This window comes from Anser anser, assembly GCF_964211835.1.
Source record: "Anser anser genome assembly, chromosome: 6".
NCBI classification, from domain to species: Eukaryota; Metazoa; Chordata; class Aves; order Anseriformes; family Anatidae; genus Anser; species Anser anser.
The window spans coordinates 19,781,137-19,808,212 of NC_139726.1; the positions used below are offsets into that span (position 1 = coordinate 19,781,137).

General features: G+C 33.8%; 1 protein-coding gene and 1 long non-coding RNA gene across 12 annotated transcripts in view; one reads left to right on the top strand and one right to left on the bottom strand.

Moving 5' to 3' along the window:
- The window catches only part of LOC310901395, a 119,132-nt gene that overhangs the window by 39,341 nt on the left and 52,715 nt on the right, over positions 1-27,076 (top strand). The window contains exon 6 of the long non-coding RNA XR_014585759.1: positions 19,154-19,245. This is a non-coding gene — a long non-coding RNA (uncharacterized lncRNA). The remainder of the gene's footprint in view (positions 1-19,153; positions 19,246-27,076) is intronic.
- Positions 13,270-27,076, bottom strand: part of LOC310901354 (sodium channel protein type 2 subunit alpha-like) — a 130,980-nt gene continuing 117,173 nt past the window's right edge. For all 11 annotated transcript variants that reach the window (XM_083840719.1, XM_083840722.1, XM_083840720.1 and 8 more), the window contains 7 exons: positions 24,414-24,536; positions 23,844-24,125; positions 20,788-20,841; positions 19,828-19,965; positions 16,392-16,496; positions 15,737-16,007; positions 13,270-15,384 (listed from right to left, as the gene is read on the bottom strand). In XM_083840719.1, coding sequence (XP_083696845.1) covers positions 14,201-15,384; positions 15,737-16,007; positions 16,392-16,496; positions 19,828-19,965; positions 20,788-20,841; positions 23,844-24,125; positions 24,414-24,536 — 2,157 coding nt within the window. In that variant the 3' untranslated portion in view covers positions 13,270-14,200. The remainder of the gene's footprint in view (positions 15,385-15,736; positions 16,008-16,391; positions 16,497-19,827; positions 19,966-20,787; positions 20,842-23,843; positions 24,126-24,413; positions 24,537-27,076) is intronic.

The following is a 27,076-nucleotide window of genomic DNA, read 5'->3' on the forward strand; positions in this document are numbered from 1 at the left end:
TTTATTTAATTAGCATTTGTGGAGAGACAGGAGATCTAATTTTAAAGCCTTCAGTCTAATTCTTTGCCATACTCAGAAATCTTGGCAGAGAGCTGAAAGATGAGGGAGGATGATTCTATTAATTTGTAGGGGAGTATTGCTTTGATTAAATCCTTTAAAGCTCAGAATATATATTTTTATATTTTATATTACATTTATTTTTAACATGTTTATATTTATATTTTAATATTTTAAAATGTTATATTTTTATATTTTATATTATTTACATTATTTTTATATTTTTATTCTCTTATTGGTTTAAGGGGCATATGTAATTATTAGATGCATATCATTAGATTCATATTAGACTCATGCATACATTCAGATGCATGGCTAAGATACGAATATCAGAAATTATGATTATTCAAAGTAGATTTCTGCATGTTCTTTATCAAAAGGTTTATTGCTACAAAAAGCTGAATTTGTTAAATTTAATGATTGAGGGGAATTTTGAAGGAGGGATAATTTCTGCCTTGCTAACACATGTAAGATAGTATATATGTTACTTTTCTAGTTGGATTTAGATGGTAGTGGCCACTATATAGATCTGCTTACAGACTGCCATTTCAATTCTTCAGTTAAAGGAAGAAACCAAATGGCTCCTCATCATAGAGCAAAAGGACAAAATGAAGCAAAATACATCTCTATTGAGTTGACTTAAAAACTCACTATCTGGGCATCCGTGCATATAGCTTAGGTAGAATGTACTTCCTAGTGGTACAACTCAGCTTGGTAAATTGAGACAGTGAAAAGCAATAAAAACCCCCAACCATTAGAGGTGGGTTGGCAAGATGGTAAAAATAAATAAATAAATAAAAGTAACCCTCACTGAACATTGTCTTCATAATATTGTAAATTCTGGCAGACATTAAGATGTGATTAAGCAAATACAGCTCCCCAATTTTGATTATAAATACCGTAAGAACAATTAGTGGAGAAATGTAAAAACAAACTGAATCATAACAAATGTGTATACAATGTCTTTTGTTTAAAAAAAAAAAAAAAAGAAGTCATGGAGACATTTAGCTCCATAAAAGATCTCTGGAACTCAAAGGCTTTTATTCTTTAATTGAATAAAAACTCTTTAAAAAAAAAATCTCTTCTGATCCCTAGAAAACCTGTCTGTGATATATACTTATGCATGACGCACTTCCAAATTATGTAAATCCTGAAGAGGAAATCGTATTAATTTCCTGATTCTATGCAGTCTTCACTAATCATTTCTCATGCATGCCCAAAATGCAGAAAGAAAACCTAAGGCTTTTTTTTTTTTTTAATAACTAAACATTCAGAGATTGTCAGGAGATAAATAACACAGTAAGATGCAACCAAAAGATGAAAGTCAACCTGAAAGTAAATTAAATTCACTGAATGGATGACCTCTTATACCATCCTGGATTTTGTACAACTACCACATACCAAACGTATCAAATTGGCTGTCTATTATAAATGCTCCCAGATAAGATAAAGCTGAACCTGAATGATTATGAGACTCAATTAGTTATGGACCTCACTGCAGTCATACATCTGTCTAATTATTTGTGGCAAGATTAGGTAAGAAGAGGTAATTTCCAAGAAAGGCTATAAAGGATCCAGGTTCAAAAATACATCTCTCAGAAGTAAATGAAGTTGATAGGCTACGCAATTTTTATTTCTCTTATGGACAGACAAATTACTCGCTGATAAATCTGCAGCTACATATGCAGTAGTCCATTTTGGAAGTGACAAATGTATGGATTACTGGGATTAAGATGCTGAAAGAGCAAGAGAAGTTTCCTGGCTAGACAAAACTTTGAAGAAAATACTTCTTTAAATATTTTGCATCATGCAGTTAATGCTATAAAATAAGCGACCACAGGAGGCATGCAAAATAAAGCTATGTAAGCTAAAGCTACTTCTGAATATATTTTAAATATTTTGACTGAATTTAGAGAAGAATATTGCTTTAAGAGGCAGCATCTTCTGTATCCCACTTTCTACTAGTGCATTTGATTGGTGACTGAATACTATCTTAAATAAATGAACTCAAAATAAATTAATCATATCTTAATTTCAAAACGTATTGTATTTTAAGAATTCTGATGAATATCAGACTTGATATGGAAAAATTTCTGTTTTGGGAAAATGAATTTTATGCAGCAAAGGATGTTTAATGGAATGACAAACAGATTTTTCACCTATATTACAAAAGTGAAAAGATACCAATTTTAATTAATGATTTCCAGTCTTAAGGAACAGACTATATAGCATTGTAAACTGAACATACACAGTACTTTGGGTTTCCCCTAGACTGGCATTTCTATTTTGGTATAGGGTACTCTAAGCTCCAATTTGTCATTTTAAATTCTCTTTATAGGGAATTCATAGATTTTTTTTCCTCTTGACTCTGTCCTTTTCTTTCTTTTCTACCAGGGAAGCAAAACACCAAGGCTTAAACTTGAGGGACCACCAGGAGATATCCAAAGCTATAGTTTGCAATAACTTGGTATTTGTGAAAACGGCACTGCCTGCTCCAGCTCACCTCCCTTTTGCCTGTCAAAAGCATTTATACGGCTATATAATGAACTGCATAGGAAAATTATCTAGGTTAAATATCAACTTTTGTTCTCACAGAGTTTTCAGTTCTTCAAGCTAGTTTGTTGCAGGGCAACACAAATGGTTGTGCTAACCTAGGGGAAAGGGAAGAGCAGGGCTTCTTTCACTTACATCACCAACTCACAGCAGTTAAATATGTTTGTGAAACTACGGCCTAATTTAGGCTTTCTACTTTACAATTAGTTAGGATGAGACACTTCCAGAGATACCAACTGTCAAAAGTGCTACTGAAGCAAAAATCACGAGTTACCAGCACCAGATCTTACTCACCAAACAGGTCTCAAGAATGTAAAGAAGGAATGTAAAGGAAACCCCAGGTATATAAATTATACCCACTTAAATGAAATGGTGATTGTATGATAACTAGTTTTATAAAAGTTATGGCTATCAGTATTGTTCATACTGTATTCATACAATCTGGAGATTCAAGATAAATGTATGAAGCTTCAAGGAAGGAAGCTGGAATACTTGAAAATAATTTGAAGCAAGTCTATAAAATAAGAGCATAATTTTGTATTGATAGGGGTGAGCACTGCTAAAATCAGTGAGGTGACCCAACTCCTCTCCCAGGTAAGAACAACTAAGATTAGGAAAGGGTAGTGATATGAAAGATTAATGGAAATATACTGAACTATTTGTGATGGTAGTAATTAATCATGTCTATGGTATGTGTCAGTATCATTGCCAGTAACAGATCTAGATTATTTTAAGGGAATTTGCAGTAATCCCTTAATACATACAGAAACTGATCTGATGCATCCAGAAACTCTTAAGTATATGTGCTTTATAAATACAAAGGGAGAGACGTGCAATTGCTCAATAGGCCTTATCCTACAGAATCCCCTTACTTAAAATCAAGCTGAAAATTTTTCATCTTTTTGGTGGACTCATGATTTTATTGTTTCTTTTTTTTTCTTAATGCTAAATTAAACAGTGGATTGCCTATAATACTAGTCATAAACCAGTTCAGCTAATTCAGTCTTTGACAGTCTGGAACAGAAGTTACTGCCCCGCTTCATTTTGTTCCTTTGTGGCTATGCCTACTCCACCCACCTCCTTGTAAGCTTTCTGAACTGAGGAGCTGCTTCTCCTCCTTTTCATCTCTTACCTTTTTTTCTCCCTTCACCTCATGCCCTGGTAAATGGTAAAGATAGGAAAACCATGATGGAGAAACCTGCCTTATCCAACAGAGCTGACCAGTTCTGCACCCAAGATTATCACCACAGCGGGCAGAATGGAGGAATGAGTTGTTAACCATTGTGTTAACAATGTTGTGTAACAAACAGATGTAATGAAGGATTAAGATGCTGTGCTCACTGTGGTATGCTGAAAGATAGAATTCTCTGCCTGCTTGGTAGCTGCCATAACTTATCCTATGCAACTTCAATGAACAGGTTGGGAATAGTCAGGAAGTAATCAGTTGGACTCTCATCCAGGGAATCAGCTAAGCTTCAGTTTAGCTTGGTAATACATATGGCAGCTTTTTGGCATTACAGGTGCCTCAGGGTTCCTCATCATGGGAGTGGCCAGCAGCCAGTAATCTCCAAAGAAAGGTTTTCCTGACCAGCATCCCAGCTGTGCTCAGACAGATCAGAAATTCAGAGTAGGCTCTTAGTGATCAGCAAGATTTTAGAAAAGTTATTTGGCACCACAAGAGAATTTTTAAAGTGTTAGAGAAGTTCATAGCTGAAATTATCCTGAAATTTAACTACACTCTAGAAACTGTTAGCAAAATGCAGCCAAACATAAATGAACTCTCACAGGGGTTATGAATGAGCTAGATACTGTCTAAAACCCTTTATCACTTTTGTCAGATGAAACATGTTTTAGAAGGATAGAACTAACTTCTTTACAACAACAACAACAACAAAGTGTTATTAGTGCAAGTAGAAAGTAAGTTGGTTATTGGTCTCTAAGAATGAACTATTACCTGCTTCTGCTTACAGGTAAACAGGACATTTTTAGACAGTACTTTTTTCATGTTTCAAAATTGTTCTAAATCATTTTGAGAGTGTCTTCTACCCCTTTGGGGGAGGGCTGAGTGCTGTGTATCTGGTTTTTTGAATAATACATACACAAGTCTACAGCTTTACGTGGAACAAACACAATATTCCTTGTGATCAATTATCTAATTAATCCTAAAAGACTTAAATTTTATCTAATGTCTTTACTAAAGAACAATGTTTTATTTCTTTATTCTTTAACATTTATTCTAACTGCTACTGAAGTTTATTTGATAATGAGGTTACCTACCACCGTTTGCTGGTGCTGTCACATGAAATAACTGCTACAGCTGATCCAACTACTCTTCAGCTCCACTGTTTGAACCATCTGCTGCAATAAATTGATTTTGGGTCTTCCTGCTTGAAAGGCATCTCCTTTCGCTTCTAGACTGTGGAAAGAGCAGGAAGGAGAAGGGAGAGAGATGGAGACTATATTGTATTTTACTAGAGCTGTCTTAAATTTTGAAAGGAAAAGTACTTGTGTTTAGAGAAACAGGTGTACACTCTTCAGTATAGTATTAAAGATAAATGTAGTGAACCCCTCATATCAAAACAACGTTACATGAATTTTGAGATGGTTAAAAAATTTTCAGCTGTTAGACACGCATCTCAAAAATTCACTAATTCTTTACCTCTGGAGATTAGTATCAGAACTGTGGAAGATAGATAGAGAACTTATTTGACTCACATATGGTTGTTGGCCTTCTTATATATCTTTTCACTAGACTTGATATCCTAAAACCAAGACTTGGGGACTATCAAAGAATTTGGGCATTTGGAAAAGGTTTTGAGAGACAACATGCTATAATATTACCAATTCCCACTTTCTCCAAAAACAGATTATTCACTGAACATTTGAACAAAAAGTGCTATACCTTGTTCAACCAAAGGGACATATCATATTTATATATGAGATCATAACCATATGTGCATTTTAAATGCATCTCACCTACACAAATAGAAACTTTGAGTGGAAGTTTATGAGAAAATTCATACTGAGAATAACATGATTTAGATTATATTCTTACACACAACCCCGACGACTGCTGCTTTTGTTATTGTTGTTTTGGGTTATTGTGGGTTTTAAAATACTTCAAAGTATGTGCTGTAGTAGTATTCTTATACTTATGCCACCTATGCCCTGCTGTTGTCCTCGTCTTTATAAATACAGTACTTCCATGAAAGTGAGTAGAAATTTATGAATTCTTAACTCTTAAACTTTGGTTATATGAGTAGACATGACCCTCCATGAGGAGTTTTAATACTTACTTGTGTTCAAGAAACTCTCTCTCTCCTGGGCTTTAACCAGTTGGTTGTCCTCTGAAAAATTTGACTACTTTGAGATGGAGGAAGGAAATAAGAAATCATCAGATTGTCTTTTAACATATTTCCAGTTTTATTTTTTTCCCTTTTTGGCAAATTTTTTTTACATATTCTTTCTCTAGGTTTGTCATGAATACAAAGACAGCTGGTCCTTAAAAATATCTCAATATACACAAATGTTGTGCTCCCTAGCTAATAAAAACTCGGACTTAGCTTCCCAACTTCATACATTGCCAGCACATATAAGATAACTGTCAGTGTTAACAGGTAAAAGCCTGGAAAATAGTCAAGACAGTAGAACCAGGCATTCTACATAATCTGGTATCAAACTAATGTGATGACAATACAGAAGTCATCTTAGACTTGACCATCATGGACAGCACAGTGTCAAAATCAGCTGTTGGGAAAAGCTGACATTCTTTAATAGCACATGAATATTAGCAAAACAAATATTAATGAAATTAGAATAATATCTAAAATCAATAAACCTCTTTCTAGTACGTCGTACATAATTCAATCCCCTAAAAAGGTGCTGGTAATATTTTGAAAAGAGACATTTGTTTATTGAAAAAAGAAAATAATTTTAAAAGCTTTAAATCCCTTAAATAAGGAATCTTACTTTTAAAGGAGTCAGTGGTTGCTGTAATACTGACAACTGTAGATATTAGAAAAAGCACAGCTTCTGAAACTCTTAAACATAATTATTTCAGTCAGAGGCAGTTCTAAAATACTGCTTTGTAAGGATGGATATCATGTACGTGAAGCAATTACTTTGTTAATTTTATTTATTTTCTATTGTCAGAGAACTTACAATAAATCAACAAAGTACACTGAAAACAAGCTATTAGAGATAGCCTGTTTGATTATTATATTTTATGCAGGGAACCTATGGGTTTCAATGATTCATAATCTTGCAAAATTGTGCATTTTAGATTCAAGAACAGGAATCTTTAATATAAGAAAGGCTATAAAGTCTCTTTTGTGTTACAAAAACATTGGTAAGTGAAAAAACAGTGATTTCTCCCAGCAAAAGTATTTAGCATTTGTCAAAGCCTTTGTATTTAAATTTCTATTAGTTACACTCTGAATAGTCACAGTATTATTGTTAATTAGCCTAGGTTATCTTCTCTGACAATGACATGGCAAACTAACTTTGGTAGTCCAGGTAGAGGCTAATTCATCTTTGTCTAATTGCCAATAGACTTCATAGAAATAGAAGAGCTTATTTATATTATTTTCACACAGAAAGATTCCTTAAATATTATTAATGTCATATTTCACTAAAATTATGCCATTTCCAATATACAGCTTTTCCAATATATCAGTTGTTGGCTTCTAAAATTCAAACTGTGAACAAACAAAAAAAATTAATAAACTACAAATATAAATCATTGCACATGATATTAAATGAATGATAGTGACTTACATTTAACCTTAAGAGCAGAAAAAAATGCCACAAGAGGCTTTTTCAGATTACCTTTTTGTAACAGAGAGTCATTTATATCCATTACTAGACTATGCAATCATCCCTGTCCATTCCTTTACATGTATAGCTTCCTTTCAGTGCCTTGAATCCCAGGGATAACACAGTAATACACTATTATATTATTATTATACTTATATATAAAAATAACATTTCAGAGATGTGGCTCTTGGATACAGATCTAATGAGATCTTCAAACATATTTTTGAAAGTTTCCTCCATGCATGATTTGCCTTGAGATTATATATTTTAATTATCTTTAGCAAAAAAAAAAAAGTGCTAAATCTGTAACCTTTTCTTATGTTTTACATCAGCAGCAATGGCATATGTTGTTACAGTTTGACAAAGCTAATTTGAGAAAAATTAATGTCCTTCCCCAGTATTTTACATGTGAAGGCATAACTTGTACTCTTCCTTACACAATGCAACAATGAAGTGACTCATCTGTCATAAGGTAAAGACTCAGAATCATTTATTTAGACTCCAGAGGCAGAGGAAGAAAAGTAGAAATATTTATCTTTTAGGAAATCCATAACTGGAAAACAGTAAGTCAAGGGCTTGATTTCAATTCTACTGAATGTAGTTGTACAAGACACACTAATTTCCGAAGCGGATATACTGGGAAATTAGTTTCCATTTTTAGTTATAATCAAAACCATTTGGCCACTGCTGCATACATGGCATACCATGGGCATGCGACTGGGAAAACGAAGCTGGAGAGCAAGTAGGTACCAAATAATACAGAAAAGTTGAGCCTGCATGTCCCTCCATTATGACTTTTTTTTTTTTTTTTAAAGAAAATTGGGAAGATTTTTACTCTCTGAACTGATTCAAGATGTTTATATAATAGACTTGAATAGATAGGGTGCATACACATACATATATACACATATGATTTGGATGTTAACAAACGTAAAATATTTTTTGACCTTACGTTTTAGAATATGATTTTCTCTCTCATCACATGAAAAAAAAAGAGATTCCCTTGTACTGAGACAACCGTTTCTAATCATACTCTGCTACAGATTTTTCTCACTGCCATGTTCTTTAGCACTTTCTTTTAGTTTTACAATGCATCAATTTCTAATTAACTTTGCAAAAGATTTTACATTAATAACCTCTCAGCAGTGTCTGCACTTTAATTTCCTTTGCTGTCGTCAGTTCTTTCTTGTACCTTCTGAGATTTCCTATGTATGAAGCTGTCCTCATATGGGGAAAATTCAAACGCGAGGAAGGTTTTATTCCTAAAATACAAGTAGAAAAATCATGTTAACATTTTATTATCTGTCTTCTCCACATTTGCATTAGTTACTATCTTTTTTTCACATTCTCACTTCCTTGTTTTTATTTTTATTTTTATACAATAACAAAAATCTAAAAGATTGTTGCAACATTTCATATAAAATGTTTTCTTTTTTCTTTTCTTTTTTTTTTTTTTTTTTAAAGCAAGAGTGGTAAAGCTGGCAAGTTTACAATGCTCTTCAGTACCACTCCCAAAATTCTTATTTCTTGAGTGTGCATGCAGCTCTGGACAGAGGCTGTCAGGGGCCTGAATTGCTCTCCCCACCTATCCAGCACTATATAAAGCACATCCAATTTCCAATCTTCTATGATTAAAATTTATATACATAAATATACAAGTATTTGCAGGAATTCTGCATGACCCTCTAAACGTCACATTGACAGACATCATGAAGATAAAGTTACAGGGATTCACAATGCTTATCATTAGATAAAGTCTTTTTCTAGTTTTTGCCAGCAATTATCATGTTTGTGGTATCAGGCAGGCAATAGTCCAATTTGCCATATTCAGTGGGTGAAGATGCAGTGTTTACTATACGTTATATACAGATACTTTTACAGATACATATTAGTGCAAGTATTGCTGCAGAATATGAGCATAAAAGCTATTGTATACTTTGGTAATTGAAAAGTACCACATGACAGGGGTTGCTATGGTATCTGCAAGCATGACATTTTTATAAAGCAATACTACAAACAGGTATGTAATTCCCTGACCACTTATGAACATACATGCTACAGATATTTACTGCTTTGAAAATGAAAACAGTTTATTACATTGTTTCAGATATATTTTCTGAAAAAAAATAGTGTTTTCTTTTTAATTGGCTGTCCCATTCCACAAAGATAATCATCAGGATTGCTGTAAAAGAGAAAGCAACATGATTTTAAGGCAACAGAAAATGCAAGTGCATAATATATCCGGCACTGCTGTTTTTGTGTGTTATAAATTGTTGATGAAGTGCCATTCCTTGTTTTCATCAAACGTTATTCTTGCAGTAGAGCTCCTGTGTGCTTCAGCATGCAATTTCCCCTCTCCAGAGGGATGAGAATGTACCGCAGTTTACTTTGCTTGGGTTACACTGCAATATGATTTTTTTTTTTAGGCAAGCACTGAGATACACGTGTTTCTCTGTGCACCCGCTGATCAGCAAGGAAATATAAAATATGCTAAGTAACAGAGACTGCATGCTGGATCACATAGACAAACCTATCTGTGCTTAGAGAATGAAAGAGATGGGTACCATCCTCCACTGAAAATGATATTGCTAATGCAGAGGTTTGTGAGCCATTATATATTCCTACACTGCAGACACTTCAGGATATTTTTTCTAATGCATTATAAAGCTAGATAAGCCTTTCTGAATATATACTATACTACTGAATGAATTGTAAGAATTTTCTAGGTCCAAAGAAAACCAAAGCATTTTTAATAATACTTCATGTTAAGGATTGTTTGACATGCAAATAAAGACACATACTTCAATATTTGATTCTTTTAGAAGGTGGAAGCTCTTTTATATGTGCGCCGTGGAACTGAATAATGCATATTAATAAAAGCACCATTATTTGTGGAATTCCCCAGTGCATTTAATAGATACCCATAGGTTGTATTTTAGTAAGCTGGACAAGTGTGAGAGTTCTTAACGTCATGTCAGCTCTAGATAGATATAGGGCCACCTATTATTGTGCAGAACCTAAATGCAAAAGCTGCTAGCCAGGTCACAGAAGTATTACCAACGAGTATTACCTTTACAAAACAAGATGAATTATTATGTCCACTAGAAAAAAAAACACAAATATATAAAATCTATAAATTATGTGCAAAGCTATAGGATATTCCCTGTGTCAGTGACTGCAATTTTTATTTCTTTATTCTGTGGCAGAAGACACCATGAGTACCACGATCATCTGGTAGGTGTTTGTGCCCTCTACTGGATGCTGTCAGGTTTAAATTTTTATTTTAAGTCTTAATGCAGCCAACAGCTAAAGGAGATGCTCTTTTAATGAATTTGATGTATTTATGGTATTCAGGAACATACATTTCTCCTTTAAAATGTGTGTGTGTACCCTTCTTACTCATCTATCATTCTCTGTGAACTAGGATAGTAAGAGAGTGCAGAGACCTCCTGCTGTGGGAGTTTTGCTTAGTGTTTTACATGCTCATATATGACTGAACCATTATGCTGAAACATCTCTCTTGTATCAACATTAAAACACGAATATTCTTTATACCTGCACGTTAAGGAGGAAGACTGAAAGTCAACTGTCTGCCAAATAACTTCCAGGTATACTGGAATAACTTCAAAGAAATATAAAAGGATCAAAGTTTATTCAAATATTATAATATTTAAATCTGCAAATATATTACTCTTTGTGCAATGAACCAAAAAGTTTACAATTGGACTCAACAAAAATGATGAATGACTTCACTTAACATTTTGTTTATTGAAACCATAATCAAACTGATTTTATAAATGATCTCACATACACTTCTGCACATTACCAGATGTGTAGTAAAATTTTTACATAAGCATTCCATGCTTATTCCACAAATTTATCTACCTACCTATCCAGCACCGACTTAAAACAGTTTTGTCCTTCAAACAGCAATTCAATGACCAAGAATTTTTACAGAACATTTACACTACTGCTTTGTATTCTCAGCAATTAAGATATTAGAACAATAACTATTCTGGACACGGACATAAGCACAGAAAAGAAACTAACTGAAATTAGGTATAACTACAAAAACCATACATGTTGTCCTTGAAAATATAGCATATTTGAGGTTGTCTTTTTTTTTTTTTCTCCTGTTAGCTCTATTAACCCAAGTATACAGTAGTCTTCACAACAGGTATGAAAAAAAATCATTAATTACTCCATGCACATGTCCACTTGCCCCACATCCTGCTGCCTGTTTGCAACCTCCTGCCAGGGTCCGTGCCTGTAATGGCATCAGCTGAAGTGGTTCACCCTTAATTTTAACAATTACTTGTTAAACTGTATTAACTTCATACAATAAAAACACAAAGACTAAAATGAGTACATAAAAAGGTTATCTTTATTCTTTTGGGTTGTTAGCAATGTTGTTACTTTTGGTAAAACAACTTCCTGCATGCAGTTCACCAGTACACTGAGAGTCAATAGTTTCTGTAAAAGCAGAAGCCCATCTATATTTTCTTTTGTAAGAAATGCAAGGTATTCCACTGTTCATTATAGAAGGTCACTACTTATTCTCATGAAGAAAGATTTTGAATAGCAAATTGTATTTAAAACACTAGTACTGCAGCATGAATTAACGGGACCAGCAGTCAGTGTGAGACTAACACAGGAAAAACAGGGTTTCTGTGACTAAGAACAACCTGAAAATTGCCAGACATCAGTATGATTTCAAAAGAAAGCCTTCCATCTTGTGTCACATACAAAGAACTACTTACTGATCAGAAAAAGATCTATACTATTTCTTTTAAAACTATTCCTTATTAAAATCTATTTTAATACAATTAGCAGAAAATTGCAACTGCCAATTCACATCGTATCTTAGGTTTCACAGCAATAAATTGTCACAGATAGAAAGCAATAAAAATGACTAACAGTGTGAACATATTTGTAGTATCCTCTTGTATGTACAAAATGTTTAAAATGAAATTATTTGCAAAATAACGTGAATAGATCAATATAGAGAGATATATATTATAAAAGTTATTTTCAATAGCCCCACATTTTTATCAAGTTAAGCAATATATTTATCCTGTATGGTCTGGTTATTCACTGCATATTATTGATTACTAAACTCAAAATAAAATCTATAATAACAGCAAACTATTGCTTACTGGTATGAGGAATGATGGTCTCAAACAGTTTTTTTCCTTTCTACCATTCACATGTCTTTCCATCTTAGACTTGAATAGCTGTAGGATAATAGCAGCAAGCATGCATCAGTTAAAGCTTCCCAATTATTTGGAGTATTACAGAATATATCAAGCTATCTATTGAAACGTTATAAGCTACACTTAGTAGGGTACATATTTGATGCAATAAATACAGTACTTAGGTCATTGTCTCTTTTCAAACCGATACCACTGTGTAAAACAACTGATTAAGTAACAGAGAACATTTTACTTGCATATGAAGTGTAAGCCTTGATGAAAAAAAAAGTGATGTAAACCACAGTGCAGGACAAAGCTGATTCAAGCACATCCTTTTGGACACCTCAGCCTTCTATCGAAGATTGCATTTCGTACAGTGGAAACCTGACTAGAGTGCCATGGGGGTTGAAACCACCTCCAATGTACATGTCTCTGTCATGGTCCATTTCTACAAAGTACAGAAATTTCAGCCTGAGGTATACACTAAAGCAAAATTTGTCCCAGTAGGTATTTTGCTATCAGTTTACACATATAGCTTTGATTACTGTCTTAAATCGGTTTTATTTATACAAAATAAATAAAACCTGCAGAGATTGACTTTGGAATGGAGTATCAAAGCTACTTATTAGTGGGTCTAAAGATTTTCTAAAAAAAAAAAAAAAAAATTAAAAAAAAAGATTACCACTTTATTTCAGTAATTCCCTATAGGCAAAAGTTGGTGTTTACAGCTTTTCTGTGATAGAATTGTTTAAAACCCTCAGGAACTAAGTGCTATCTAGGACCCTGAAAGATTTTTTTTTTTTTTTTTAAGTTTCATATTTTTCAAAACAGGAATTGCATGTAGCATGATTTATTTAAATCATTACCTGAATAGGACTGTGTAATAAATGAAGAATTAATAAAGAGATCAAACTACCAACCTTCTTTCTGTGAAAATGATTCCTCCCTTGTTTTGTTTCCTGATAAATTATTTTTTTAAGCTCTGTTCTGTATCATTTGCTGTTGATTTGATCTAGAGAGGCCCAAGAATCTGGAATCTTGTCTTTCTGCTTTTAGAAGTGCTCGCTTGAAGACAACTATGTTCACATTATGATGACGTAATTACGTATTCCTAACATTTGTGTTCCTCTGAAAGAGTATTCACCTTTTTCCTCAACACAGCAGAATTACAAATAATAGTATATGAATTAAAGCAAATGAGATCACCAAAAGAAATTACACAAACGGAACTTAACAGATGAAGTGTACACAGTGGATACACTTATTCCACAAAATACAGACTTATGACTGGTAATTTTGCATTCCATTCAAGGTCAGTACAGTCCAAGAAGAAATTTAGAGTCTCTTCTCCATTATTGTCAGCTGGTAATAAAGGCTACATTTCTGGCAAGGTTGTTTCCCTCTTACATACAGGGTTTACTAATGACAAGTCATTATCTTGGTACAGGCACTGACTGTAGCACTGGGTAAATATGTAAAAATTTGTCATTTTGGCATAATCCTCCAATAAAAGTATTATTGATAAAAATGTCATCTTCTCAGGCTGTAAACAGCCACCACAGACCATATATTTATGTCCTCTTTTACTTTTTATTTCCTTTTCTGTCTTTCCCCTTGTCTTCTTTCTCTGATTTGTCATCTTCATATTTTTCCTTTTCTGGTTTTGTTACGCTATCATAAGAAGGTGGAGATGTGGTGGATGTAGTCATATCCATTTTCTCTGGAGGTGAGTTTTCACTTAACTTACCAAAAATCATATCTTTTTTGCTAAGGAGATCAACCCCATCTTTGCGATACATATACAAAAGTTTCTTTATTGACTGCCTTAAAAGATAACATCTATAAGCACGCTGAATAATAGTAGCAGACACTTCCTCCTGTTTGCGTTTTAATGTGGTTGTGATTGGTTCATAGGAGACTTTAGAAGGATTGGCTGCCATAAAACGATCTTCCATCTGGATTCTGAGGGCATCCATCTCATCACTTTCCCCCAAAACACGCTTTGTGAAAGCGAACAAGATGTCAAGGCAGTGAATTCTGTCACCGCTTACCATGGGCAGATCCATTGCAATAAGCTGAATTGTGTTTGGTTTTGGTATATTAAGAGGAGGATCCAGAGAAGCTGCAAAATCAGACAGTTTGCTATATTCTATGAATTGTGTGGCATCTGGATCATATTTTTCCCAAACCTCATAGAACATCTCAAAGTCATCCTCACCCAAGGGTTCAGCACTTTCTTCAGTGGCAACACCAAAGTTCTCCAGAATCACAGCAATGTACATGTTCACCACTACCAGAAAGGATATGATGATGTAGCTGACAAAGAAGAAAATCCCAACGGAAGGGTTGCCGCAGTCGCCTTTAACAGAGCTCCCCGGATGAGGTTTGTCAGGGTCACAGTCCGGCTTCCCACTGTTCAGAATTGGGGCTAACAAACCATCCCAGCCAGCAGATGTGGTGATTTGAAATAGGCAGATCATGCTGTTGCCAAATGTTTCAAAGTTGAACATGTCATCAATCCCAGCTTCCCTCTTAACGTAGGCAAAGTTGGACATGCCAAATATCGCATAGATAAACATGACCAGGAACAGCAGCAGACCAATGTTGAACAGAGCAGGAAGAGACATCATCAAAGCAAAGAGCAGAGTGCGGATTCCCTTAGCGCCTTTAATGAGACGCAGGATTCGACCTATTCTGGCAAGTCGTACGACTCGGAATAATGTGGGGGACACAAAATACTTTTCAATCACCTTAGCTAAAAACATACCTGTGAAAGATAAAAATAAAATTAAAAGGCTAACATAATCCACAAGAAAGAGTAAGAATGAAGAACAACTCTATCTGTGAAATTTCTGGAAATTGTAACTGGAGGATGAGTCAATAGTTTTTAATTTGCTATGGGTAATTTAAGATTTTTTTCCAGCACTCTTCGAAAAAATGAGTATTAAATTTGATATGGAATTATTGAGCAGGTACTATTCTCAAGTATGCTTCACACTTCCTAAATAATCAGGAGAAATAAAAATTAAGTATTCCTCTAATCTATAAAACTTTGCAGAGATAAAACATTTAAAAAATATACCGTACTGTATTTCATTTGAAATGGAAGAGTTTCTTACCTACTATTGATAGAATAACAACCACAAAATCAAATATATTCCAGCCAATGGTGAAGTAATAATATCGTAGTGAGAACAATTTGAAGACACATTCGCCAGTGAAAAGGACAACAAATACCAAGTTAATCCAGTATAAAATATTTTGCATCAGTTCACCCTGGTCATCTGTTTCTATCATCATGGTGACCATGTTAAGACAGATGAGGACCATAATGCTGATATCAAATGCTTGCTTTGTTACAATATCAAACACCAAGCCTTGCAATTTATTCTGAAGGGAGAAAAAAGAAAATGTAATAGTATGTTGCATGTAATGAACATTTTTTTCTGTCCTACTACTTTATTCCTCCCCCAAAATACACAACCAAGCAACAAGCCGAAAAATCTAAAAGCACTCTCTAGCAATTTTTCTGTTTGCCAGTTTTTTGTTTTCCCCTCAAAACCCAACAGACTTCTACTTTATCATATCCTTTGATTCTGTATTTCCCCAGGCATAACAACTATGAGAGACTTCCTGCAGAATATATACGTTTCCGCTTTGAATTAAGAGAATTTCAACTAGGCCTAAAACATTTTAGAGTTAAGGGAGACTTTTAGTAGTTAAGGTACTGCTGTTACCAAACATAGATGACACAAGAGTAGCACATATTCTTACCGTTGGTCTAGGTATAGGTTTTTGTGGTTTTTTGGAACCCAATTTCTTCATTGCATTATAGTATTTCTTCTGTTCTTCTGTCATAAAAATATCTTGACCTCCAAGGTAAAATAATAAAAGTAAAAACTGATTACAGCCAAGTCTTTAAATCAATTAATTTGTATTTGTATGAACCATGCATTCATTCTTACATGTTGATATAAAAAAAACAAACAACCAAACAGTAATTATATCAAAGATCATTAAAGTATTTTGCAAGCCTTGCTGGAAAAATGAAACAAATTAAGGAACTGAAATAGAAAACAACTTTTATCGGTTATTTAAAACAAACAAACAAAAAAATAGAACTGGTTAAATATAATTCATTTAAATAAGTATGGAAAAACTTATAAAAATACACATTGTATGTAAAATAATGTAAAAAAACAACTTTTAAAAATACATTCATTGTATGGATGAACTCCACATTGCAAATCAATCAACCAAAATTAAAAGCTTCAAAGGTAGAAAGGTTCATTTAGAACTGACATGTCTTCAGAGAGAAAATATGAAGAGAAAGAAATTACTGACATTAGTTAGTTTTCAGAATCCACATTTTATCATGTGAGTACAGGTATCTCTGTTCAGATACTTGCTGCCACAGTAGTACTACTGTACATGTCTGGGGTATGATCATCCCCCTCCATCAATAAGGGCATCAAAAAGCATTGGTATACTCTTTGGGGTTTCTTGCTTGAATAATAGGACAGCAATCTGAAGAGAATGCTATCAAAACTGTCGTATGTAATACTTGTTAAAATATTATTTTTGACAAGTAACTACTTTTCTTCCATGCACTTGATTTCAAATACATTCCAGGTATGCATGATGCTGGAGCATTTGGAAATGAATTTCAGTCACAGGCAAATGTGACTTTGTTAAATACTGTGTCAATCTTCTCAATCAAGTAATAATGAATCCGAACATGTTTGAGCCTTTCAGCTATAGCTACACACAGATATGAAGATTTAGAAATCAAAAGAGATTTTGTTCAGTACACTCTTCTCATAAACCACATGTTCAAGTAAAATTCAGGTATTAGAGACCTAGGGTTCTGGAAAAAAAACAAGAAGAAATTAATTTGCTGATTATGGTCAAAGTGTGAATCTATCAGATTTTACCCAGCAGAAATTTCAAAACAATAACAACACAAAAACAAAACAAACACACACAAAATAAAAATAAATTTAAACAAACAAACAAACAACCACAACAGTTTAAAGGAACTGGCATTGAACTGGCCATTTCTTCTGCTGCCTCACTGATGTAATGGCTATAAATTGCGAACATCGCTGTCTCTGTCTGTGATTCATTGGGAGAATGGCTGTCTCAAGGTGAGATACGCTTTATACGCCTTTGAGGACTGTAACAGTTAGCAATTTGACAGCTAGTGGAATATATTTTCCCCAAGGCAACTAATGTACTGAATGTGGGTTGCACTCAGGGACCAAAGAAATGCACGTAGTTTAACAACACAGGGACAGTATATTGCAACATGTCTTTCCCATTCATATCCCAGCAACATCCCTACCAAATCAGCAATCCCTACCAAAACAGGTAGCTTTCAGTGATGTGAAGGCAGAACAAAGACAAGAATATTGCTGGGTAACCACACGCTACATATCCTATGCATTTCTATGAGCACAGGTGCCTCTATACATTGAAATGACAGGCCAGTAACAATTGCTAATTAGCTGTGTGAAAGTGAACAGTACCACACAAATAGAATGTTTCCCAGTCTATTTAACTTTTTTGGTGACAGTTACAATAGCTACAAAAGTACAAGGATACCACAATGCCAGAAAGAGACCTTCCTATATACAGACTGACAAAAATGCCAATAGCATGTACATAGCTTCCTTAGTCTTCCTCTTGCGGGATCAGATGAAACTGAACCAACTCCTTTTAAGTCTTAGAAGCCTCTGATGCTATTCAATGTGTGTATGTATGGGGACATCTTACTGGAGGATAAAGACGACCTCAGTTTTGTAAGCACAAACTTTCTTTCTCTTATTTGGGTGTGCAGATAAGAGACTCAGAAGATCTGCAGCAACATATGAAGCTACACACTCCAATCTCAAGTGGTAGGCTTTTTTCCATGTTTCTTTAATGTTTATGACCAAAAACGTTGTAGTCAGATATACTGGACTGGCAGATTTAAAAAAAAATAAAAATAAAATCTTAACCCAAGGGTTGGATTTCACAAGCCATGTTGGGACACCTCTACAATATAGGCCAAGATCTCTCCTTCTGAGGACTAAAGAGAGAAATGGACAGAAAAACTGAAGCAAGATGGAGGAAAAATTAGAAGAAATGAAACACTGCAAAGCTATGAGGAAAAAGAGGACTAAAAGAATTGCAAGACCAAAGTTCCTATCCAAGAGACAAGTATTTCTATACAACTCAATGAGAGAATAAATTTATACAATTTATGCTCTCTCTACAGAGCACAGTGAGAAGAAAAGTACTGTCAAAGAGACAAAAAGTTAAAACCTCTCAGAATTCAAATGAGAATATAAAGACAGTTGTCAAAAGTATAATACATTTATTTGCACCTTAGATTTCTTGAAATATTTAACCTTTTTCTGTAGACCATGACTGAATACATTCCACTGGACTTATTCAGGCATGATTATCCAGGAAACTTACCGTCAGGATTAGATTACTTTAACAGACCATCTGAAGAGTTCAAGAGGTGAAAAAAGTGTTTTTGTTTTTTAAAGATTTTTTTACAAGAACTTATTCCAGTATGCCATCTTCCGTGTAGATTTCTATACATGGCATATGCAAAGATTCACTGGAATTTTCCATCACAGTAAGTCTAGCAGTATCTTTCTTTGAGTACAATGAATCAAATTTGACAAGCCATCTAGAATCACAAATGAGTACGTGTCTAGGAAATAAGTCTATGTTTCTACAAAATTATGTTCTGCCTTACTATTACTTAGCAGCACCCTTTTTATTAAACAAAATTCCAGTATGATTCTGTTTCAAACAGAACAGAACATACAGAAAAATAAGGCTACTGTATACAACATTTAAAGTTTATAGACAGCAAATAGAATTTAACTTGCCGTCATACCCAAATAGAACTTAACTTGCCATCACAGTCTGCATTTTGATCTACTTTAATCCTCCTGAAGTTCTTGACACAAACCTGCGTTCATTTGAATAACAGAAACCTTTTCAGTTGGAAAAAAAGGCAAGAGAACACATTTTCACACGTCAAGATTTTTTTCTCTTACAAACTCACTACCAACTTATGACAGTTTTCCAACTCTTTCGTCTTGCAGTACTGATCAATAGTTTCAGGATCCTTGATACATTATATATTATGACTTTGCTGGATGCTCAATGACAATGAGGTATCATGACAATGAAACATGGTGATACTTATCTTCTTTTTTTGTTGGTTGAAGTTATCTATGATGACACCAATGAATAAATTTAGGGTGAAAAACGATCCAAAGATGATAAAGGCAACAAAGTAAAGATACATGTATAGGTTATCCTCATACTTGGGCTGTTTCCCTACCTATATAACACAGAAAAACAGCAATACATCACTGATAACAGTGAAGACAAATTACAGAAGACTGAGCAGAAACAGAAGCTGCAACCAGATGGAAAAACAACAAGGAAAGAGAGAGGGGGATGCAGATTAGCTATTTTGGAGCATATCCTACACTTAATCTTTGATCTTGTAAATTTATTTAATACAGGCATCGATGAATGCACACACAGACCCACCTTTCCTCCCCTTTAAGTCTGCCAGCTCATCTCTAATAGCACTTGATGTTTTACATATAACCTACTAAATTTGACAGAAGTATGCAAGTATCAAAAGTAATTCAGCTCCTATGGATTGTATGCAGATCAGTAGTTGGATAGAGGAGAGATGCAAAAAAATACCTGCATTAAAACGGGAAAAATTCTGCCATTTTGTTTTTTGAGATTGTCAGAGTGCAGCATGCAGCTCTGGATTAGCTACTGCAGCTGCTGCCACTTGCTTTATTTATTTATTTATTTTGGAGACAAGAAAAACCTGATCTGTACAATTGTACAATCTCAGTGACAGAGATCCATAGGAAACTAAATTTCACTAGTTATGTTACTCAATGTTACGCATAGATTACTTATTAACTTATTAAAGTAGCAAAACTTCATGTAGGTCTACTTCATGTGTTTTTTTTTTCTACCTATTAAAAATATATCCACTTAATTACTTTATAACTTAAGATCTGTATAGAAAAATATCAGTATTTTATATTTATTCTTTGTTTCTTTATTTCAACTGCCATTCAAGAAGCATCACATCAACCTTGTATTTGTTTAGTGAATTTTACATTGCACTTACTTCTCTAGAGTCAACAGCAGCATACATTATCTCCATCCATCCTTTAAATGTTGCCTAAAAACAAAGTTTGTTAACATTTTCCATCAAAGCTTTAAATAAAGACACCTCAAATATTGTAAATATTCTGAACTATAAAAGACTTTCTTGCAACATATTTGCACACAGAAATAGAAGGGAATATTAAGAGACGGTGGTAAGAAATGAGTGATTTATTCACAAAAAATAATTTACTGTGGTATATTATTATTTACTAATACTTAAACAATAAACAAATTCTAGTCTTCAGGCAAATTCATATGAATTCTATGTGGAATGAGTTGAAATAAATATCTGAGAAAAACAGCCTTGTTGTAAACTGCAGTCTTTCTCTCAGCTCCAACTTTCTGACAACCAAAAACTAAAGAATGCCACCACTGGTTGGCATTTTCCAGACAGAATATGCAAATTGTCCTAAAAGAAATTCCGTAAGATAAATAGTCTCAAGAAATCTTAAGAAAATGTAAAGTTTTAAATTGTTTAGACAGACAGCTTCTACCTAGAAAAAGTTACTATTGCATTTACTATGTGAAAAGTTTTAATTTAATCATTTTATATGACTCAGAGAAATAAATTATTATTTAAAAATGCTGCAGCTATACTTTTAGCTACGCTTTTACCTACACAGTCTAAAAAGTTTAGAAATAAGTTTGCCATCTCTCTTTGAATATGAAATACCTTCCTACCCTATATAAAATTACTGCACTGCATTTGTTAGCATGTGTAATCTCTTTGCTGTCCAGTTTATGCACAGATTTTGTACCTCCTGTGTCTGTTAAGAATGACTGTGAGATTACTGAAAATAACCTCTGTGGTTCAGGATGGTGCTAAGGGAATGAAAGTTCTGCCTGTGTGATTCTACAATGTCTACATACTTTACTTTTTTAACTAGCAACATTCATAGTATATATGAAGTACAAATGAAGGGATTAAAAACAGACACCATCAATATAATAGATCTGTCTCAATACGGGCACCATTCTCTGATTATCCTGACTGATTTTTGTGAACAAAGCTTAAAAATTGCAGAACATGGTGTAAGCTGTGTCCTATTATAGGTGTGGAATGCAGAGATTATATAGCTCTATTATCTGAAACAGGTAAATAGTATCTACTACCATACACACTGAGATAACACATTTTAATATTTTCTACCAATATGAACATAATCCTTACATTCACCTGTGGGCTGTGGAAAATGAAAGAAAAGTTAATTATCAGCCTGAGCTGCCTAGTAGGTATAGAAAAAGTGTTGACTACAGCATGACACTGTATCTTATTCACAATATAGGAAAAAAAAAAAATGTTTCTGCCCTGTTCAACATATCAAGTCTTCGTCAACTAAGCAATTTTCTTTTGGTTGTGACAGGGAGAAGAGGTGTGACAGTGGGCCCAGACATCTTTTACTGAACAAAGTTACTGAATGAGTGGTATAAATTCAACTTCGTTGTATATAACAGAGTCCTTCACTGAAATATAATGCAGAATCCAGCATTTAAGTTACTACCTCCCTTTAATTCTCACAAAGAAAGCTGAGAATTCCCAGAGAAGATGAACTGCTTGAGTAGTAGGAGAAAAAAAAGTTATAAACAGAAGCTTAAGTTTACAGTTCTGCAGTTAATTGACTGTTCAGAAGCATAATGGCTAACTAGGCCCAACTGAGCTTTTGGACTTTTGGATGAGCGGCAAACTACCACCAATATTAAATATTTCAGATTCTCCATCTGTTTTTGCTATTCCTGTGCTGAATGAGCAATGAGCAAAAACCATGCCTGTGGAAGTCTGAGAAAAAACACATTTTTATCAAGACCTTGTCTCAAGAGAAGCTGACCAGCACCTCTGTCCTTCTACCAGTTTTGTTGATTTCTGAACAATTTAGCCTGAAATGGTGTTCCAGAAAGTCACTTTTTGTTACCAGAAACAAGATAAAAAGACGAACTATTCAAACCCAAATAGGAAGTGACTACATGTGGCAACAGTAATGTTAATACTTGTTGTCATGAAAAATTTTCAGGAATTCAAATATTTCTACTGTATCAGATATAGTGAAATAAATCCAGGTGTGCCTAATACTCCAGGAAAATACTCCTGTCCACCATGATATTAAGGTATAAATGTTTCGTTTACTGGAAACATTACATAGTTGAACAATTCTATGCAAGATAAGTAACAAAGGCATAGACACTGCTGTCCTCTACATCAGTAAATTATGCAATAGCCTAGTGCCATATAGAAATAGCCACTATTTCTCCCTTGAGCAATCAGATGGTAACTTTCTAGCACAATACTAGCTACTCACTACCAGCTGGAGAGTTTAAGAGACAGAATAATGGCCAAGTGCTTATGAACACAACTGTTTTCCCAGAAGCAGTGTATCAAGTGAACCTAATTACGAATACATGTTTCTGTCCTACTGGCTCCAATCTACACATGCTGCTTTTAAAAGAGGCTTGTGCTTTGATATCTACCAGTAGTAAATTTGGCAACTGCTCATCTAGAAACAAGCTACAAATTATCTACAAAAAAAAAAATGAACACTTGACAGACAATAACTAGACTGTGGCTAATAGGAATTGTTACAAGGGAAAGAACAGAAACGAAAAAGGGAATTTAAAACTTTTTCCTTCATCTCCATATTTCCATTCCAGTAGTGTACTCTTTTTATTTGAATGAGCTGTAGAATGCATCTATTTGACTACCATGGCAGAAAATTAATCCTAGTTGCATTTATTTATTTTAACTAGATTTACTGCTGTAGAACTGGGAAGATAGTAGTGGTTGGGTGCAAAGAAACTTTATACTCATGTGACAGATATTAGATATTTCTCCTCTTCCAAAATTGCCATAGAATCTATAAGATTTTTACCACAATCAATTATAAATAGCTTAATAGAACACATTTATAAAAACAAATCCTTTATCCATGCATATATTGTAAAATAATATTGGAAATTATGGAACTGAATATTACTGCTACAAAATTTAAAGCTGGAAAATTAATTTATCAAAATTTCACTTACGACTTGAAGCAGAGAAAGATAACCAGCTCCAACATTATCAAAGTTTACTTTCACATTTTTCCATCGAACATCTGTCTTAGTGCTCATAAGATTTTCACATTCAGTTTCATTATCAACTTCTTCTGGTAGGAACTGAGCACCAGTTGTGGTGTTAACACAGTTAAAAAACTTGCCAGCAAACAAATTTACTCCCATGATGCTGAAAATTAGCCAGAATGTAAGACAAACCAGAAGTACATTCATAATGGATGGGATTGCTCCAGTAAGAGCATTCACAACCACCTAATAAACAAAAGAAAAAAGCTTTTTAAAAACTGTATGCACATGCCTATATATAAATATCAGCAATCATTTATTTTTCCAAATAAAGCAGAAGATTTAGATTAAATCATTAAAATACACTGATATAATGCCAATAAAAATAGAAATACACAAAATAGAATAAAGCATGTTACTATGTGCCTTGCCAACTCACATGCAGATTGGAGTTCCTCAGTGATTTAATAATTTATTAAACATATTTTTAAGAATTTGTTTTACACATTATTTCATGATTTCCTTTTTTCTTACCCTCATGCCTTCAAAGCGTGACAAAGCTCTTAGAGGTCTCAAAGCTCTTAATGTTCGGAGGGATTTAATTGCACTGAGTTCTGCGAAACCAAGGGCATGAGCTACTAAGCTAACCAAGGAGACCTAGATGAAAGAATATAAAATTAACATTTTTAAATTTTCGAATAGCCTCACAATACAAATATAATGCCTACTGGAAAGAAAACATAAATCTGGGTATCAGAAAGAAAAAATAAAGTTGACTGTAAATTTCAGAACAATTTAAACTAAAAGAGACTTTATGATCTCTGAAACTTTCATAACTGACATGTTATGCATATATAAAAACACACATAATACTTTTACAAAATGCACGGCATAGGCTGTGTTGAATTACATGCGACATTTTTCTCAGGTATTACTGTCTGAGACAACATACCAAATAGTATATTTGCATTTCTCATAAGTTCTTAATGGTAAAGAATTCATCCAATATTTTAGCACAAACCACTGCAATAGGTTAGGAGGACTACTAGAAATTAAAACAATGAAGTGCATCATTGTATACAATATTAACAAAGACACACAACACAAGGGAATAAATGGATTCAGAATTAGTGAAAGAACAGCTGAAAAAAAAAAGAATATACTAAATAGGGTAAATCCATTGCATTTGTTGATGAATACAACGCTTTACTCTTCCGCTTCAAATGTCACAAAAATATTCTCAGTCAAGCGGAAAGCAAAAACCACATTGAGTTCTGACATTGATTACAAAGGATACATGATTAGGTATGTCCACAGATGTGTAAGTGTTACACTAAAATTTTGCAGTGAGTTCAAATGAAAGTAGTAGCCAATTAGATTCAGCACTTAAAAAATTCCAAGCGTTCTTTCACTTCCGACATCAGCCCCCCTGAAGTTTGTGAGGGCATGACTATCTCGATAATAATAATAAGTTGAATAAACTCTGTCAAAGCCTGTAATGTACTGAAAACCCATCCCATTCTGCGTGCAACGTTCAAACAGTAAACTATACTCTAAGACTGACCATTACAGACATGATAAAATGTGACCCAGCAGCATTTGCTTCTACTAATTTGCACTTAGAACTAATTCACATAATAGCCAATATATGAATAACTAGTAATTAATATTTCCTGCAGATGGTAAGTCGTTGAAGTGGTATATGGTGAATCAGACAGGACACTGATAAGCATGAATACTAACTGTATGATGGGCTACATAAATACAAATGTTAGTACAATTACCTAAAAGCAATGCACTCAAATGCATGTAACAGTGGACAGCAGTTTCCTGGAAAACAGTAGCTGTGACAGTCACAAGAGTTACGACAGAGTTGATAACTTAATTGTGAGCTACGGCTCTACAGACTACCACAAGCTGGATATTTAGAAGTCCTTATATCGAGTGCCAGAAGAAAATCTATGTTTATCTCCATTTGAGAAAGAGAACTGCTTCCAGTGTCTTAAGTTCAAAATTGAAGTTAAAAAGTCCAAGAATGATTAAGAAGCTCACAGATATGTTATAGCTATTTGCTTTAGAGTACAGAAGTAGGTTAAACAGTGGCACATTATAAAATACATAGATAATGAGGAGAAACTGGCTATTTTTTTAAAATGTCTTTTAAATGTAGCATGCAAAGTCTTAATAAAATCATGAGTTTTTAAAATCAAGATTCTGTAAATCACACTAACTAGATAAAACTAAAATAAAGTTAGGGAACTCAACATCTGTGCAATATATATGAATAATAATATATATGAATAATATATTAAATACAAGTCAGTGATCAGTACAATGCATTATCATGAATGACTGTATTGCTGCATTTATGAAATAACTCATCTAAAGCTTTACAAAATTCACCAGCTGAACTAACTATAGTTAGGCCAGGTAGTTCACAAGAAGAAACTTTCCATTTTCATGAGAAGATCCAGAAAAAGAGCACACTCACTGAGTGCAAAGACATTTGTTTATTCCAGCAATTCTAATTCCTATACAAACTCAACTATAATACTTAGTTTCAGAATAATGTTGCTTCTTTAAATTCAAATGCTAGAGAAACATTTGTTGTAGAAAGCATTAATCCATCAAGACTTTAAGGTCATACTTCTACAATTCTAGAGAAGATATAAGAGAAAATCTGTCAGATAACCAGATTTTCTTAGTGATAATACAATTATTATATTTACATAGAAAGCAATCCTCTTCCTGACTAGTACATTTCTACTTAATGATGCCATAAGAATATCTTTCTTCAGAAAGTGAAATATAATTTTGCATTTTTTTCTGCTTTATTTATTTTAAAAGGAGAAAATGGAGAGGCAGGATAGTTCATCTCATGATGTTGTTTGTGTGCGTGCAAAGAGGCATGCGTGCACTTGTTTGTTGGTTTTTTTTTTTTTTTTTTCTTTTTAAATCTCCTCCTCTTCCTCGTATATGACCACAGTTCGGACACTACCTGATAGCAGCTCTAAGCTTTCCTCTCTATATAGAAGTGCTAACTAACATTTCTGTGATGTAAAATGACAATATTAGTATATACTTTCTCCAATACAGTAAATCTAATAGGTGTATTGTAAAGAAAAGAAAGGGAAAATACATAAAACACAATGTTATAATACTTTTAAGACAGAATCCATCCTCCTCAGCTTCACTTC